General features: G+C 42.1%; 1 protein-coding gene across 2 annotated transcripts; it reads left to right on the top strand.

Annotated features, from left to right (window-relative positions):
* Nucleotides 1-588: 588 nt before the first annotated feature.
* Nucleotides 589-16,402, top strand: LOC139406514 (DCC-interacting protein 13-beta-like). 2 transcript variants are annotated; one of them, XM_071149177.1, is made up of 20 exons: nucleotides 589-713; nucleotides 5,274-5,372; nucleotides 6,816-6,875; nucleotides 7,279-7,350; nucleotides 8,375-8,462; nucleotides 8,589-8,630; nucleotides 8,726-8,784; nucleotides 9,160-9,306; nucleotides 9,469-9,704; nucleotides 10,550-10,738; nucleotides 10,869-10,911; nucleotides 11,107-11,163; nucleotides 12,386-12,480; nucleotides 12,633-12,788; nucleotides 12,907-12,959; nucleotides 13,064-13,238; nucleotides 13,358-13,394; nucleotides 13,659-13,814; nucleotides 13,943-13,990; nucleotides 14,220-16,402. In XM_071149177.1, the coding sequence occupies exons 1-20, from the start codon at nucleotides 660-662 to the stop codon at nucleotides 14,349-14,351; spliced, it is 1,998 nt and encodes a 665-aa protein (XP_071005278.1). In that variant the 5' UTR covers nucleotides 589-659; the 3' UTR covers nucleotides 14,352-16,402. The 2 variants fall into 2 exon arrangements, with proteins under 2 accessions (XP_071005278.1, XP_071005279.1); XM_071149178.1 differs by lacking the exon at nucleotides 7,279-7,350 and having other exon boundaries at nucleotides 604-713; nucleotides 14,220-16,394.
* Nucleotides 16,403-16,584: the final 182 nt, after the last annotated feature.

The raw sequence follows: 16,584 nt of genomic DNA, 5'->3' as shown, positions 1-16,584 counted from the left end.
ATGATTACAGAGCTAGATTACTTTACAGGTTTTCAATTTCAGGAGCCATGACCTCTTTTCATCTCAACAAGTTTTCGAATGACTCATCGCTCAATGTTCTTTGTTGTTGTTTTTGGGGTTAATTTCATAAGCCACTGAACAGAGTTCAACGGAAGTGTTGGGATATAGTTGCATACAACTGAATCCCCTAACGTTCCCTTCAAACTGAATAGTCCCTCAAAATGAGGTCATATTCAGGCAGGCACGTTTTATGATTTGATTGGCACTAATAGATTACAGTAAATCTAATTACCCATGCATCCAGCGGGGGACACTGTTGTCTTGTTTCTCATCCCATTGACAGTGAGCCTACAGGCTACAGATAAAGCCTAGAACAGCCAATACAACAGGAGTTAAACATTCAAAGACAGCTCGTTTTCAGGACAATAATATTATTGTAACTTGTATTGCGAGTGGCCTTAAGTAAGCGTGTCTGATTTTAAATTGTGTCAGTGGTCAGGGCAGAACCCTTGCACGACTGGTCACTGGCTGCTCGAAGACTGGCTGGCCAAGGAACGCCTGCAAATGACACGTGTCACCCACATCCGCAGACAAAGCTCTCTGGGAAAGAGAGTCCACGCACTAAATAATTCAAGTCCGGTCTCTTCGCTGTGAACAAGATGCCAGCCGTCCATACGTTGCTTTTAGAAGAGGCTTTGCAGGACAGTCCTCAGGTGGGTCGATACTATGTTTATGTTATGTGCCGTTATTGAGAGGAAAGGTCTTGTAGGAGATGTGAAATTGGCTAAACCAGCTCCACTGTTGTAGGCTATTTACTCAACTCGACGATGACAGCTTTGAATTGGCTCATTGTTTTGGAAATGTGCACTATTCCGCAGTTGCACACTCGCGCATTGGCTATGTATCCGATACAAAGTTGATACAGTGTGTCACAAGTCGTACCTAATTCCTATCAGAAACAAATGTCGCGTATAATTTGCATATTGCTCGAGATTCGAGAATGCCTTTCCCTTTCTGGTGTGAGCAGTGACGTGATGAGTTGCGCATCGCCCGGCCTGTAGTTGGCAGTTGATAAAACAGTGTGCATCAGAACAACGACTGGTTGTTTATTGTGACAGTCACAGTCTTCTGTAGTGTAGACCATTATGTTTTGCGAATTACATGGATGGTTTGTTTGAAGGAAGTGTTTATATATGTTGTTTTTTACAAGCACCGGAGTTGGGGCCTCGGCCAATTTTACGGGCTGTTGTAGGGGTTTCTGAGTATGGGAATCCATTGGAATTGGTCAATAGCCTAAACTTCCCCGCTATGGGACTGCAATCTGAAGTATATTTCAGTCATGATTTGAGGCACTGACTAAACCTAATTGTCCCCAATAGCTTTGGTGGTGTGGGAATGTAATTCAGTTAATATTTGTAGCCGACTGTTATTAATCAAACTCTTAATCAAACTTTATAACACTGTCTTAATTACACGTATTCTAATACTACTTAATAACAGTTAGGCAAAGAGTCTTGATATATTCCACTTGCAGATACAACCAAATTTAGGCTACATTTCTTTAGGCTAGGCTTCACTGGCACTTATGCTATAATAGGCTGTGTCAGAAAAATCAAGCATATTACACGCACTTAAATGATGGTGTATCTTAAATATGCATGTAGCTTACGACTGGCTCCTTTGAGTTTAAGTTCAACATACAGTATCAGTCAAAAGTTTGGACACCTACTCATTCAAAGGTGTTTCTTTATTTGTACTATTTTCTGCATTGTAGAATAATAGTGAAGACATCGAAACTATGACATAACACATGGAATCATGTAGTAACCCAGAAATAGTAAAGCAGGTCAAAATATATTTGAGATTTGAGATTTCTGAAAGTAGCCACGGTCTGCTTTGATGACACTCTTGGCATTCTCTCAACCATCTTCACCTGGGATGTTTTTCCAACATCCTTGAAGGAGTTCCCACATATGTTTAACACTTGTTGGCAACTTTTCCTTCACTCTGTGGTCCAACTCATCCCAAACTATCTCATCCCAAACAATTGGGTTGAGGTCTGGTGATTGTGGAGGCCAAGTCATCTGATGCAGCACTTCATCACTCTCCTTCTTGGAGGTGTGTTGGGTCATTGTCCTGTTGAAAAACAAATGATAGTCCCACTAAGCCAAACCAGATGGGATGGCGTATCGCTGCAGAATGCTGTGGAAGCCATGCTGGTTAAGCGTGCCTTGAATTGTGCATTGCTCATGTTTCTTGGCCCAAGCAAGTTTCTTATTATTATTATTGGTGTCCTTTAGTAGTGGTTTCTTTGCAGAAATTAGACTTTGAAGGCCTGATTCACGCAGTCTCCTCTGAACAGTTGATGTTGAGATGCGTATGTTACTTGAACTTGTGAAGCATTTATTTGGGCTGCAATCTGAGGTGCAGTTAACTGTAATGAACTTATCCTCTGAAGCAGAGGTAACTCTGGGTCTTCCTTTCCTGTGGCGGTCCTCATGAGAGCCAGTTTCATCATAGCCCTTGATGGTTTTTGCGGCTGCACTTGAAGATTCTTTCAAAGTTCTTGACATTTTCCGGATTGACTGACCTTCATGTCTTAAAGTAATGATGGACTGTTGTTTCTCTTTGCTAATTTTAGCTGTTCTTGCCATAATATGGACTTGGTCTTTTACCAAATACGGCTATCTTCTGTATACCACCCCTACCTTAAATAACGGTTAAATAAAAACCTTGTCACAACACAACTGATTGGCTCAAACGCATTAAGGAAAGAAATTCCACAAATTAATGTTTTAACTAGGCACACCTGTTAATTGAAATGCATTCCAGGTGACTACCTCATAAAGCTGGTTGAGAGAATGCCAAGAGAGTGCAAATCTGTCATCAAGGAAAAGGGTGGCTACTTTGAAGAATCTGAAATATAAAATATATTTAGATTTTTTTAACACTTTTTTGGTTACTAAATGATTCCATACGTGTTATTTCATAGTTTTGATGTCTTCACTACTATTCTACAATGTAGAAAATCAAGGCAAAGGGTGGCTACTTTGAAGAATCTGAAATACAGTATAAAATATATTTAGATTTGTTTAACACTTTTTTTGGTTACTAAATGATTCGATGTGTTATTTCATAGTGTTGATGTCTTCACTATTATTCTACAATGTAGAAAATAGTACAAATAAAGAAAAAGTAGGTGTCCAAACTTTTGACTGGTACTGTATGCCTGCGGCTTGTGTCTTGCTCTGCATATTTCAGAATAGTTCTTCCTATTCAAATCATGGAATCAATTTGAGTGAGTTAGGGACGAGAAAGTCACATTTCAAATCAGCATATTTATGAATAAAGGGGCTAGGCCTACAAATGGTGTGTAAATACAGTTGAAGTCGGAAGTTTACATACACTTAGCCAAATACATTTAAACTCAGTTTTTCACAATTCCTGACATTTAATCCTAGTAAAAATTCCCTTTTTAGGTCAGTTAGGATCACCACTTTATTTTAAGAATGTGAAATGTCAGAATAATATTATAAATAATTATTTATTTCATATTTGATTTATTTCATCACATTCCCAGTGGGTCAGAAGTTTACATACACTCAATTAGTATTTGGTAGCATTGTTTAACTTGGGTCAAACGTTTCTGGTAGCCTTCCACAATAAGTTGGGTGCATTTTGGCCCATTCCTCCTGACAGAGCTGGTGAAACTGAGTCAGGTTTGTAGGCCTCCTTGCGCGCACACGCCTTTTCAGTTCTGCCCACAACTTTTCTGTACGATTGAGGTCAGGGCTTTGTGATGGCAACTCCAATACCTTGACTTTGTTATCCTTAAGCCATTTTGCCACAACTTTGGAAGTATGCTTGGGTCATTGTCCATTTGGAAGACCCATTTGCGACCAACTTTAACTTCCTGACTGATGTCTTGAGATGTTGCTTCAATATATCCACATCATTTTCCTGCCTCATGATGCCATCTATTTTGTGAAGTGCACCAGTCCCTCCTGCAGCAAGGCACCTCCACAACATGATGCTGCCACCCCTGTGCTTCACGGTTGGGATAGTGTTCTTCGGCTTGCAAGCCTCCCCCTTTTTCCTCCAAACAGAACGATGGTCATTATGGCCAATCAGTTGTATTTTTGTTTCATCAGACCAGAGGACATTTCTCCAAAAAGTGTGATCTTTGTCCCCATGTGCAGTTGCAAACCATAGTATGGCTTTTTTTATGGCGGTTTTGGAGCAGTGGCTTTTTCCTTGCTGAAGGGCCTTTCAGGTTATGTCGATATAGGACTCGTTTTACTGTGGATATAGATACTTTTGTACCTGTTTCCTCCAGCATCTTCACAAGGTCCTTTGCTGTTGTTCTGGGCTTGATTTGCACTTTTCGCACCAAAGTACATTCATCTCGAAGAGACCGAACTCATCTCATTCCTGAGCGGGATGACGGCTGCGTGGTCCCATGGTGTTTAGACTTGCGTACTATTGTTTGTACAGATGAATGTGGTACCTTCAGGCGTTTGGAAATTGCTCCCAAGGATGAACCAGACTTGTGGAGGTCTCTAATTTTTTTCTGAGGTCTTGACTGATTTCTTTAGATTTTCCCATGAGGCACTGAGTTTGAAGGTAGGCCTTGAAATACATCCACAGGTACACCTCCAATTGACTCAAATTATGTCAATTAGCCTATCAGAAGCTTCTAAAGCCATGACATAATTTTCTGGAATTTTCCAAGCTGTTTAAAGGCACAGTCAACTTAGTGTATGGAAACTTCTGACCCACTAGAATTGTGATACAGTGAATTATAAGTGAAATAATCTGTCTGTAACAATTGATGGAAAAATTACTTGTGTCATTCACAAGGTAGATGTCCTAACGGACTTGGCCAAAACTATAGTTTGTTAGCAAGATGTTTGTGGAGTGGTTGAAAAACAAGTTTTGACTCCAACCTAAGTGTATGTAAACGTCCGACTTCAGCAGTATAAATCATTAAATAAAGGTGTGTGCCTCTTTGCCGCACCCATACCAGCTTACCACACTGCGCCAGTATCCAGACAATTACAGGCTGAAGGTCTTACAAGCTTATCCCTCATTTGGTCTATGTCAGCATTTTTTCAATCTGTCTAGTGTCTGGCTAGCTGGCTGCCTCCCTGGCTGGCTGCCTCCCTGGCTGGCTGCTTCCCTTCTGCCTGCCTGTCTGTTTATTCCATTGCCACATTGCCTACCTGTCTGTCTGCCATTTGTCATAGGTTTCTGTGTCCTTCTCTTCTCTACAGACTCGCTCCTTGCTCAGTGTGTTTGAGGAAGATGCAGGGACTCTCACAGACTACACCAACCAGCTGCTTCAGTCCATGCAGAGGGTGTATGGAGCCCAGGTAACACACACGCATGCACACACATGCAATCTAGGGTTGGGCGGTATCCAGATTTTCATATTGTCATACCATCCTTCTCTCACCCTGGAATTTACGGTATTACAGGCTTAGTACACAAGGGGGAGCCAAAATAGTGCGTTGGGTGTCTATTACCAGAATGATAACAAAATTAGCACAATTAATATATCGTTTCCATGGAGGCTGCTCACTAATATATGCTAATGATCCCAAATGAAAATAAACAAATTGCGAAGATGGGCAATCCAGCTCATAAAGCTATACATATGTAGGAGCTACCGAATGTCATTTTTGGTGAGTTTGTACATTTTCAAGCGAATGTGAATGAGAGACATTGTGCAAATTAACAAAGTTTTGACTCATTCAGTACTAGCTCTGGAGCAGCGTGTGTTCACACTGTGTCTGTGTGGAGTCTGGAGTCGCTAGGGCAACGGGCCTGCCTGCTCTGCTCAGAGAAGATGGGGGAGGAGAAGACCGGTGAGAGAGCAGTGGCAGCTGTACAGAACTCATCCAAAGGGCTTTGACTTCTCAAACACCATATGATGCCCGTCACCTTATTATTTCAGCCACTTACTTAGATAGCAAGTTAAACTAGCGGTCATGTTAATGCATAATTCTGAGTTTTTCAAGCAGAAAACAATAATATAACGCATAAGAAATATCTTCCTGCATTTTGTAAACTCATCTAAAATGCTTCTAATTGTAATTTATTCTTGGCATCAGACTAATTTTGTGCTTCAGTTGCACTTCTTAACTCGTATGAGAATTCACGAACAGGCATTATACCAACAGACAGACAGTACTTTTCTTGGTGTAGCCAGCCTATTTTTCTCAGTTAAAATGCAAGATTAGCATTAGGCAAAACATTACGAAATGTAGCTGACTTCATTATTTCTATGATGGGCCTAAACATTAGAAATATGTTTTCATTGGAAGCGCATTTACTTGTGTGGCTGCCAGCCAAATAGCGTTGTCATCTGATGAAAAATATTTGTCTGTCGAATGTGTTGAACTAATGTATTTTCTTTGAAGGATAACTATATTTGCACATCCCTGATCACTCTATTGAAGAAAAAACCCACAGACTTCCAATAAAACCCCTGTCATACACAGCTGAACTCACCCGCTCCCACTTTCTCCTGTTGTGCTATTTACAAACAATTTTTAAAAAACCCTCAAATAAATAGTTTCTACGGTATTGACAGTATTGGAAAAACCATCCCATGGCTATTTCCAAGTACCCCAGCATACGGTTTATATGGTATACCGCCCAAGCCTAGTCCAATCCAATTTGAAGTAATTGATTCTTTATGTGAGGATACAATAGCTTAGTTTGCATGTGTGCAGTTTCTGAGAGTTGGTTTCGTGTAAAACGGTTCATCCAGAGGATAAACTGCTAATGACATCACTTCCTGTGTTCTCCAGAGTGAGATGGGATTGGCTACAGAACAGCTGTCCAGACAGCTACTGGAGTATGAGAAGCAAGTATGTCTCATTGAGAATATTGGACAACGATCATGTACTTAACTGCAGTGTATTGCGATATAGCTGTTACCTAGCATTATTTCAGAAAGTCTTTAAATGTATGTAGTTCTGTCCTTGAGCTGTTCTTGTCTATTAATGTTCTGCATTATGTCATTTTTGTAACATTTTGAGTGGACCCCAGGTAGAGTAGCTGCTGAAATAGCAACAGCTAATGGGGATCTAATAACTAAATAAAACTTCTACCATTGGATTTGTTAGCATATTGTCCCTTTACAGGAGAGAGCAGCATGCCAGAAATTTGATGGGAATTTAGTATTTCTAACATCATAGCCTCAATGTTTATTTGGAATGTGCTAAATTCAGTGTTTTATTACATTTTTAAGTCACGTATTGTTTTCTTCAGAATTTTGCCCTTGGTAAAGGTGACGAGGAGGTGATCAGCACACTGCAGCAATTTGCAAAAACTGTGGGGGAGGTGAGGCTAGTGCATCTGCGTGTTTGTGAGCATGCTGTTTACACAGGGAGTGTTTGTGTGCATATAGGAGTTTCTGGTCTGAGAAGAGTGAGTGTCAACGACAGTGTGTGGATGTGTGCAACAGTCATGGAATATATGGAGGTGGTAAAAATATTCCCCAAATACCCTGTCACAATTGTATGCATTGGAAGTTGAATTATAGGCTTTCCCTTGTCATTACAACGGACACGTTTCAACATTAGAGCAGCACTGTAGAGGCTATGGCCTCCAGGATGAGGTAGAGAGACCAGTAGAGGTACAGCCAGGTAGAGAATTGCTCTGGCTTTCCTGGAGGTGGAGGTGTAGTCTAGTGGTTAAGAGCGTTGGGCCAGTAACCGAAAGGTCGAATCCCCGAGCCGACTATGTGAAAAAAACTGTCAGTGTGCCCTTGCACAAGTCACTTAACCCTAATTGCTCCTGTAAATCGCTCTGGATAAGAGTGTCTGCTGAAATGTAAAAAACTGTTACTTTAAACAGATGGATTGAGCCATAGGGGGTCTGTGGGCCTGGCTGGCTAGCCTGTGCTGGAGAGGCATTAGAGCAGTCATTGTTTGCCCTTCTGGCCTAACTACACAGGCCTAAAGAATGCATCCATCTTCTTGCAGATTACACCTAACCCTGCTCTGACCGTAGGTTCACACTACTGCAGGTGTTGTACACCACTGTGTTTTTACTTGGTAGATGGTTTAGCACTTATCTGAATTTGGCTTCTTTGAAAATGACTTGATAGTGAAATGAACCAGTCCAAGTCGAGGATAGCTGCATAGGGTATATGCTTTATATTGGTAATAAATTACAGGATGAAATTCATCTTCAGACCAAGAAAATGTGTTTTGACTGGTTCTCAATTACACAATAGGGATTTGGCTGTGTGATGAGCAGTAATTTGAATTAACTGCTTTTCAACTTCCTTTTGAACCACAATCAATCAACCCCTGCTGTTTTCAGGGTGTCTCTGGGTAATTTAGTTCTCTCTCCTCCCCAGCTGAATACACTACACTCAGAGCTGGCCACTCAGATGGCTGACAGGATGATCTTTCCCATGATCCAGTTCAGAGAGAAGGATCTTACAGGTAGACACAAACACTTGCTCATCGGCTAGTTGCTTTCACTCATTTTGAATATAATCTGTATGTGATTGATTCTGGTTTTGTGATTTGTCATGGTTTTTGACACTGAATCTGTATTTGACTTCTCAGAGATAAGCACATTGAGAGAAATATTTGGTATCGCCTCTGATGGTATGTATGGGCTTCTCAAATTTGATATGGTTTTGGAGTTGGCATAACACAGTAGCTGATCGTCTTAGCTCATGTCCACTCCTTCCCCCCCACAGAGCATGAGGCTGCCATGGTCAAGTACAGCAGACTGCCCAAGAAGAAGGAGAATGAGAAGGTAGTGATGGGGACTGTATGAGACGTGTACTAGCCAAATCTCTTAACAGTACAACAACGCACTGGTAGTACCTGTTAAACTGGTACAATAGATAACATTGCCTCATAATAGTTGAGAGGTCATGACATATGTTAGTTGAGAGGTCATGTTGCTCTACTTAGCTCTCCCTCTGATTAGCTGGGTATATGTGGGCGGACAGGTAGCCTAGAGGTCAAGAGTGTTGGGCCAGAAACCGAAAGGTCACAATCTGTCTGTGCCCTTAAGCAAGGCACTTAACCCTAATCGCTCCTGTAAGTCGCACCGGATAAGAGCGTCTGCTAAATGACGTGTGTGTGTGTGTGTGTGTGTGTGATTAACTACTGTGTTATGGTGCAGGTGAAAGCTGAATTGGTGGGGGAGGTGGCCTACTCCAGGAGGAAGCAGCACCAGGCCTCCATGCAGTATTATTGTGCCCTCAACGCCCTGCAGTACCGCAAGAGAGTGGCCATGCTGGAGCCCATGCTTGGTTACACACAGGCCCAGGTACCAACACACACCCAAATCCACATTGCAAGTCGTTAACCCAATATCAACACACTCTTTACTCTTACCGCAATAAACCAGGACACCACACACTGCTGTGGTCCTACAGCAAGTCAGAACTGGAGAAGCAATAAATGTCTTCTCTCTTTGTGTCCCTCTCAGATCAACTTCTATAAGAAAGGCATAGATCTAGTTTCAAAGAAAATGGACAGCTTCCTGGGGTCAGTGTCCAGCATGACACAAAATATCCAGGCTCAGTTGGACTCAGAGGCTGAGGCCATGCGTATGACCCAGAGAGAGCTGCTCTCCATGGAGGACACGGTCTACATGCCTGACCGCGACCCCGCCCCTGTCAACCGCACTCTCATACAGAAGGCAGGCTACCTCAACATCAGGAAGTAAGGCTCTGTTTGATTAAGTTCAATTCAGTCTTCCAATATCTTGCATTCGAGGGTGATTTCATTTCACCCAGTCCTTCATTCAATGCTCCTTTTTTTTTCAATTTGGTGTGTCAGTGTTCAATGTCTTCTCCTTGTTTAACGTTTTCAGGCTATAGCTGGATGTGTTAAATTGTGAACAATTGTGTCACTGCAGGTCTTGTTTTTATTCCGTATCAAAGGAAACATTAATGAATGTGTCAAACTACAATTACAAGTTGTCTCAAAGTTACACTCTTTGTACTTCAGTGAATACAATTTGTTTGTCAGCTCTGGCAAGGTGGGCTGTCAGCTACGATTATAGCTAAATATAAGAAGAAAAACTTGGCTTGACGTAGAATTGCAGAACTAACGTTGTGATTTAGTAATGTGTCAGAGCTGTCAAATACAGTCTTTGACAAATGTCTGCAGCACAAAATAAAAGGTTCTGCAGAATGACATTTTATTTAATGACACATCTGTCTCAAATGCCTGACAAGCGCAGCTATGCCAAAAGATAATTAGTTCTGGGTTTTTTTATGGACAGATCTGAGTCATACAAAAAGTTTTGCGATTTGAGCTGTCAGCACTTTCTGATTGCTTTTAGATTTCCGATTGAGATGTTTAGTTCTAATAGCTGAGTCATGGAGACGGCAGCTGCTCCAACACTGTGAACTGGGTGGTGTTCACTAGGAACGAAATGGAAGCAGATGGGGGAAAGGACTACCTGAATTATTGTTTTCGTTTTACGTTGCAAAAGTTTTACCTATTTATTTATTTTCTATGGTGTGCCGTAATGAACACAACCCTTTTCTGCTCCCCAACAGTAAGACGGGCCTAGTCACCACAGCCTGGGACCGGCTTTACTTCTTCACCCAGGGAGGGAACCTCATGTGCCAGCCGAGAGGGGCAGTGGCAGGGGGCATGGTGCTAGACCTGGATAACAGCTCTGTCATGGCCGTAGAGTGCGAGGACAGACGCTACTGTTTTCAGATCACCTCCCCCAATGGTAAAACGTATGTACGCTAAGTATTCACACTTCCTCCTCACCAAGACCCTCACTGGTCACGCACAGATTTGTGAGGAAGACTTCTTATGAGCCTACAAACAGTGTTGTGTTTTAATTTTGTTACTGGGATTTTGCAGGTCAATGATTTTACAAGCAGAGAGCAAAAGGGAATATGAAGAAGTATGTATCATACCAGTCAAATCTGTTGTACCTGTTTCTTTCATCCATGTGTTAAAAGACATTGTTACGTTTAAATCCATGAAAGTTCTTCTTGCCTGCCTGTCACAAGCTGCATTAGAGGAGCTATTTGAAATCCCTGATGTTTGTTGAGCAATGGATGTGAGTCTAATACTTTCCTCCGTTTCTCATCTCCAGTGGATTTGCACTTTGAACAATATCTCCCGACAGATCTACCTGACTGACAACCCTGAGGTACAGTATATATACTCTCTCTAATCAATACAGTGAGATAAGTAGTACATCAGTAGTATTTCATAGCACTTGAAAGAAGTCACAATGACTAAATCAATATTTTGTTGTGTGTGTGATAAGGCGAAGACAGACGTTTTTATTTATTTTGTTTATTTTTTTATTTTTTTTTACACCAAGTCCATTCCATATGTGTAGCAGCAGGGCACTGTGATTGACTGATACAGGACAGGATGTTTCCAGAGTCCAGTATAGCCCTAGAGACTTTGCAGGGGGCTGATTATGCTCTGGTCTGGTCTAGTTTTTAGCAGATTTCCTGATTGTTTTAGAGATGATTGTGCTCCCATGGGATATCTCTAAACTGGGATATGGTGTTTTACAGATGAAAGATCTTAATTTGATCACGCTTTTGTTACTTTGTATTTTACTGCATAGCAGGACATGCCAAATTGTAATGTATTTCAGTTTTTAAAAGGTTTGCAATTTTCACTTTAAAATTTTAGAAAAATTTACCAACCAGTACAAAAATGTACGTGAATTATAATCCACATAATAATTCACATTTCCTGTTGCGTCAGGATAATTTTCCTGTTGTAACAAACTGGGTCAAATGAAGATCCTACATCTGATTATCAGAGGCTGCTGATTCCACCCAGTTGAACTTAAACCCATTCTCTATGCACATAACAAGACCGACTAAGAGGCTCTATCTATACTGTGTGTGTATGCATGCTTGTGGGTGCATATGTGTGCGTGCACCAGCGGGTTCTGCATGTTCAGAAGTATGCTTTTCCTTAATTTGTACACATAAACAAATGCATCGTATGTTCTGTTACTTCGTCTCTGACCTCATGGCTCCCTAGTGCCCGTGGGTAATTTGTTTATTCCAAACAAACCAGGAAGCAACTCTGGCAAGATGCAAACAACTGATGGGTTAGTGTAAGGTCAAGTACTGCTTCCAATTGATACTTTTCATAGGCCTATATGGTGTACATAGCCTGTTATGTATTATGTAAGTCTTATAATAATCTATTGATGACAGTAAAGAAGGTTGGTTTGATCCCAGACTACTTCTATACCTGCCTCAAACTAAATAATGTTCCCAGTATAATTAACCAAACTATGCCCTCTTGTGGCACCATGTGTTAGTCACAGAGCATAATGTTAGGACTTTTATCATTATTACAGTGTAATGACAGAAACTGCACCCTGTTCCCCTCTTTAGGCAGTGGCCATCAGACTGAACCAGACAGCCATTCAGGCGGTCACTCCCATCACCAGCTTTGAGAAGAGAGGAGAGGGCTCGCCCAACCCAGACAGGTTAGCCTCAATCATGCAGAGGAAACACCTTGCTTTTCCTGGATTTCCCCAAGAGGAAAATAAAGAATATATGCATGTGTTATTTCAGGAATTCTGATAGTACACTCACACACACTCTTCCTCTCTCTTAATTTCCCTCCCTCTTTCTGCAGGGCTAAGCCAGGTGGGATGCAGTCCTCTAGCGGTGCGTCCCAAAAGACCTCCAGTGCTCCTGAGCCAGAGGACCTGATAGTTCCCGGGACACCCATCCAGTTTGACATCATGTTGCCTGCCTCGGAGTTCCAGGACCAGAACAGGGCTGGAGGGAGGTAAGATCGTCACCACAGGGCTGGCGTGTCAAAACCAGTTCCTGTACGCTGACTTGTACGCTGATTTGTACAATAATAGCTCAACTGGGTTTAATTGTGTGTGTTTCTTCGCTGACAGGCGTACAAACCCTTTCGGAGAAACAGACGATGACTGCTCCCCTGAAAGCGACGGTAGGAGTGTCTCCATTCCAGTTTTCATTGGTACTGTACTCTTTATGGACTACATATCTACAGATCCTCTCTGTCTCCTGATGTGTGTGCCTGTGTGTGTGTAGACTCCCTGCTGCAGCAGGTGTTTGCAGTGCGGTTCCTGGGCTCCATGGCGGTGCGTTCGGGACAAACCCAGGAAGTGATCTATGAGGCCATGAGACAGGTGCTGGCGGCTCGAGCCATCCACAACATCTTCAGAACCACAGAGTCCCATCTCATGGTCACGAGCAGCTGTCTCAGGTACAGTAACCAGTCAAACAGCAGACCTATGAAAGTGCTTACAGATTTTAACCTTGCCACTGTGCTTCTGCCAGCTATGTTGATTCATTGTGTTCTCTTTTTTGTTATCTTTACCACAGGTTGATTGACCCCCAGACACAAGTCACAAGAATCGGTGTAAGGGCCTGAAAAATGTAACCTTAGTAGGCTGCGTTTACACAGGCAGTCCAATTCTGATCTTTTTCCACTAACTGGCCTTTTGATCAATCAGATCGGCTCTGAAAAAGATCTGATGTGATTGGTCAAAAGAACAATTAGTGGAAAAAATATCAGAATTGGGCTGCCTGTGTAAACGCAGCAGTATACTGTAGTTATCAGTGTAATGTTTTCTGTTCACTAGTGTTTCACTCCTGCTCTCTCTCTCCTCTTCCTCCCTCACAGTTCCAGCTACAGGAGGTGACCCAGTTTGTGGCCCACCAGGAGAACGGCAGGCTGATGGGCTTTGTGGTGGAGGGGCGAGACTGGGGCGAGGACGACGAGGAGGGAGAGCCCTCCTTTAGTGCGTTTGTCTTTGAGAGCAACACAGAGGGGGAGAAGGTAAGACATCTTAAACACATTCATGTGCTGGACTCACTATGGCACAGAGCCTTCAGTCAGTGAATTCACTTGTCTTTTATGGGTTCATCTGTTTCACAATGTAATTTGTGTCATATCTTCATTCACAGATATGTTACACAATAAGCTTGGGGAAGGATATTATGGAGGCAAAGAAGGTATGTTTTTAAATCAACCTCAATTTACTAATTCTCAATCTAACCCACTAATTGTGTGTGTGTGTGTGTGTGTGTGTGTGTGTGTGTGTGTGTGTGTGTGTGTGTGTGTGTGTGTGTGTGTGTGTGTGTGTGTGTGTGTGTGTGTGTGTGTGTGTGTGTGTGTGTGTGTGTGTGTGTGTGTGTGTGTGTGTGTGTGTGTGTGTGTGTGTGTGTGTGTGTGTGAGTGAAGGACCCAGAGGCTCTAGTCCAGCTGTTGAAGAACATGCCTCTGACCAATGAGGGCAAGTTCCTCCTGCTGGACAACGAGACAGGCAACACGGCTAACGGAGGCGCACCGGATGAGGAGGAGTCTGAGGCCTAGCCAGGCCCAGGGGAGGGTCTGAGGTTCCCCCAACAAACACCTCCTCACGTGGCGTTTCTGTGTTCTCATGAGCGCTACCTCCGACTCTAATCTGGTACTAACTGTTGACCACTTGAACAGGAAAAACCCCTGGGTCTATATGGTGTATCCCTTATGACCACAAGAGTTACGTACAGGTACTTATACAAAGGGACAATGTTTAGGTTTACTATTTACGTTATTTCACTCTTTTTCACTGGTGGAATGAATATCCTCAGCCACCCTGTCAGTTTAAACCGGGACCTCCAACACTTATACACTTTGAGTTTAGTGGTACCATTGTGTCTGTGCTGCAGTAGAAGTATTGTGTAGAGATGGATGGCCATGACATCTTACTTTTCAGCAGCACTTAATATACATCTATCATTCCTATAGGACAATATTGCACTTCCAAGGTTTCTATTTAATCAAAGGCTTGATGTCTGTAGTAGAATGCACTAACTTCAGATGTTGTCTGGCAGCATTCTAAAGTAATGAAAAGGAAAGGGTTTTAGGCCAATCGGATTGCGTGTCAACCCATGTTGGCCGACATCCACATAGCATGTTAGATAACTTGTAACGCGGCTGCATGGGATTTGTCAGATATAAAGTTGGGTGTTTACTTCGTTGCATTCCATGGCAGTGTCTGCAATAAGGTAATGCAAGGAGTCGCTTGTGGATATGACAGCTGTTATGCATTTCCACCTCCGACACTGTCAAAACAACTGCTATTCGGAGGATGGCTAGCACAGATCTGATAGAATCGAGCCCTTAATTCTATTGGCTTCATAGAATCTGAAAATCGAAACAAAACACTAATGGCAAAGGGGAAATCACTGATGCATTGCATTTTCGATCGAGAATTGCATTCCTGCGTGTATATTCTCTTAGCCCTGATTAACCTGCAATACTAAACGTCATGTATGTGCGGTTTCTGAATGTAAGATGTTTTTGTAATGTGGAATAATAAAGACAATAGGTCAAAGCTCGACTTTGTGTTGACCGCGAGGTCATTCAGTGTTGACCAAGGTGTTTGCTTGCATGCCGAGATGATTGGCAACTTTAAAACAGCTTTTACAGAGTTTTGTCTGGGTAGGTGTTTTTCTTAGTTGGTCATATTGTAAGGCCTAACATACCGACCAGACCACTTGCACGCATGTTGATTTTGACCACCCACACCAGACTCGATCAGGGCATGCAGGTTGAAATATCCAAACAAACTCTGAACCAACTATATTAACTTGGACAGGTTGAAAAGCATTAAACATTTATGGCAATTTAGCTAGATAGCTTGTTGTTGCTAGCTAATTTGTCCGGGGATATATACATTGTTGTTCTTTGACCTGAAATGCACAAGGTCCTCTACTCCAACAATTCATCCACAGATAAAAGGGTAAACCGAGTTTGTTTCTAGTAATCTCTCCTCCTTCAGGCTTCTTCTTCTTCTTTGGACTTTATATGGCGGTGGACAACCAACTTTAAGGTGCGACATGAGCAGTGTGGTCAGAATGTAATTCAGTTCCCTCCTTTTCCCTCAAGGGCTTTTATGACATTCTGTTTAAATGGCTGTCTATAGACAGAGTTGGTTTTGCATTCCTGCATTGTTTACTCATTAAACCACGAAGGAGTCATTTTAGGGTCAAATACTAAATCGTATGTAAATCAATTTTTTACTTTGTCATGCATTGATGTCGATGAGACTAAGTGAAAATTTGACTTAAACGGACGTTAGGATTCTTCCCCTAGAGAGGATCCATCTTCTGTAATCCTCCTTAGTGTCTGCCCTTCATGTTGCTACAACTCCCTTGTGTTCCCTCTGCTTTCTAAGTAAAATGTACTGTCAGGGAAAATATATACAAGCCATCTGGAAAATGTACTAAAAGTGGCAAGTGCATTGTTCTCCTTTGCTGGAATTTCTCTTTTGTAAATGACCTTTGGTTGTATATGACAGTGTGTTCACTTCCCATAAGGCTTTACACTTTAGGAAACGTTAAAATTCAATCTTTAATAAAAATATAAGTGACATTTTCTTAGTCCCTTAAGTATTTTAGTATTATTTATACACAGGGTTTGAGGAACGGGGTGGAAAGTAGGGGAGTGGCACTGGAGCTTTGGGTAGTGTCGTTACGTTTGGCATCAGCGTGTAGGGGGGTTGTAAAGGCTGTAACCATTACCTTTGATAGTGTACAGCATTGTGGACAGGGAACATCATACT

The sequence above is a fragment of the Oncorhynchus clarkii genome, chromosome 4 (genome assembly GCF_045791955.1).
Source record: "Oncorhynchus clarkii lewisi isolate Uvic-CL-2024 chromosome 4, UVic_Ocla_1.0, whole genome shotgun sequence".
Lineage (NCBI taxonomy): Eukaryota > Metazoa > Chordata > Actinopteri > Salmoniformes > Salmonidae > Oncorhynchus > Oncorhynchus clarkii.
Note: the sequence above shows the minus strand (reverse complement) of the source record. Positions and strands in the feature narration are given on the sequence as shown.

What these genes read in the sequence shown, in the direction of transcription:
- LOC139406514 (XM_071149177.1), top strand. Translation starts at nt 660, where the DNA reads ATGCCAGCCGTCCATACGTTGCTTTTAGAAGAGGCTTTGCAGGACAGT. An exon ending in CTTTGCAGGACAGTCCTCAG is followed by an intron (nt 714 to 5,273) that starts GTGGGTCGATAC and finishes TCTTCTCTACAG; the next exon opens with ACTCGCTCCTTGCTCAGTGT. An exon ending in TTGGTTACACACAGGCCCAG is followed by an intron (nt 9,307 to 9,468) that starts GTACCAACACAC and finishes TGTCCCTCTCAG; the next exon opens with ATCAACTTCTATAAGAAAGG.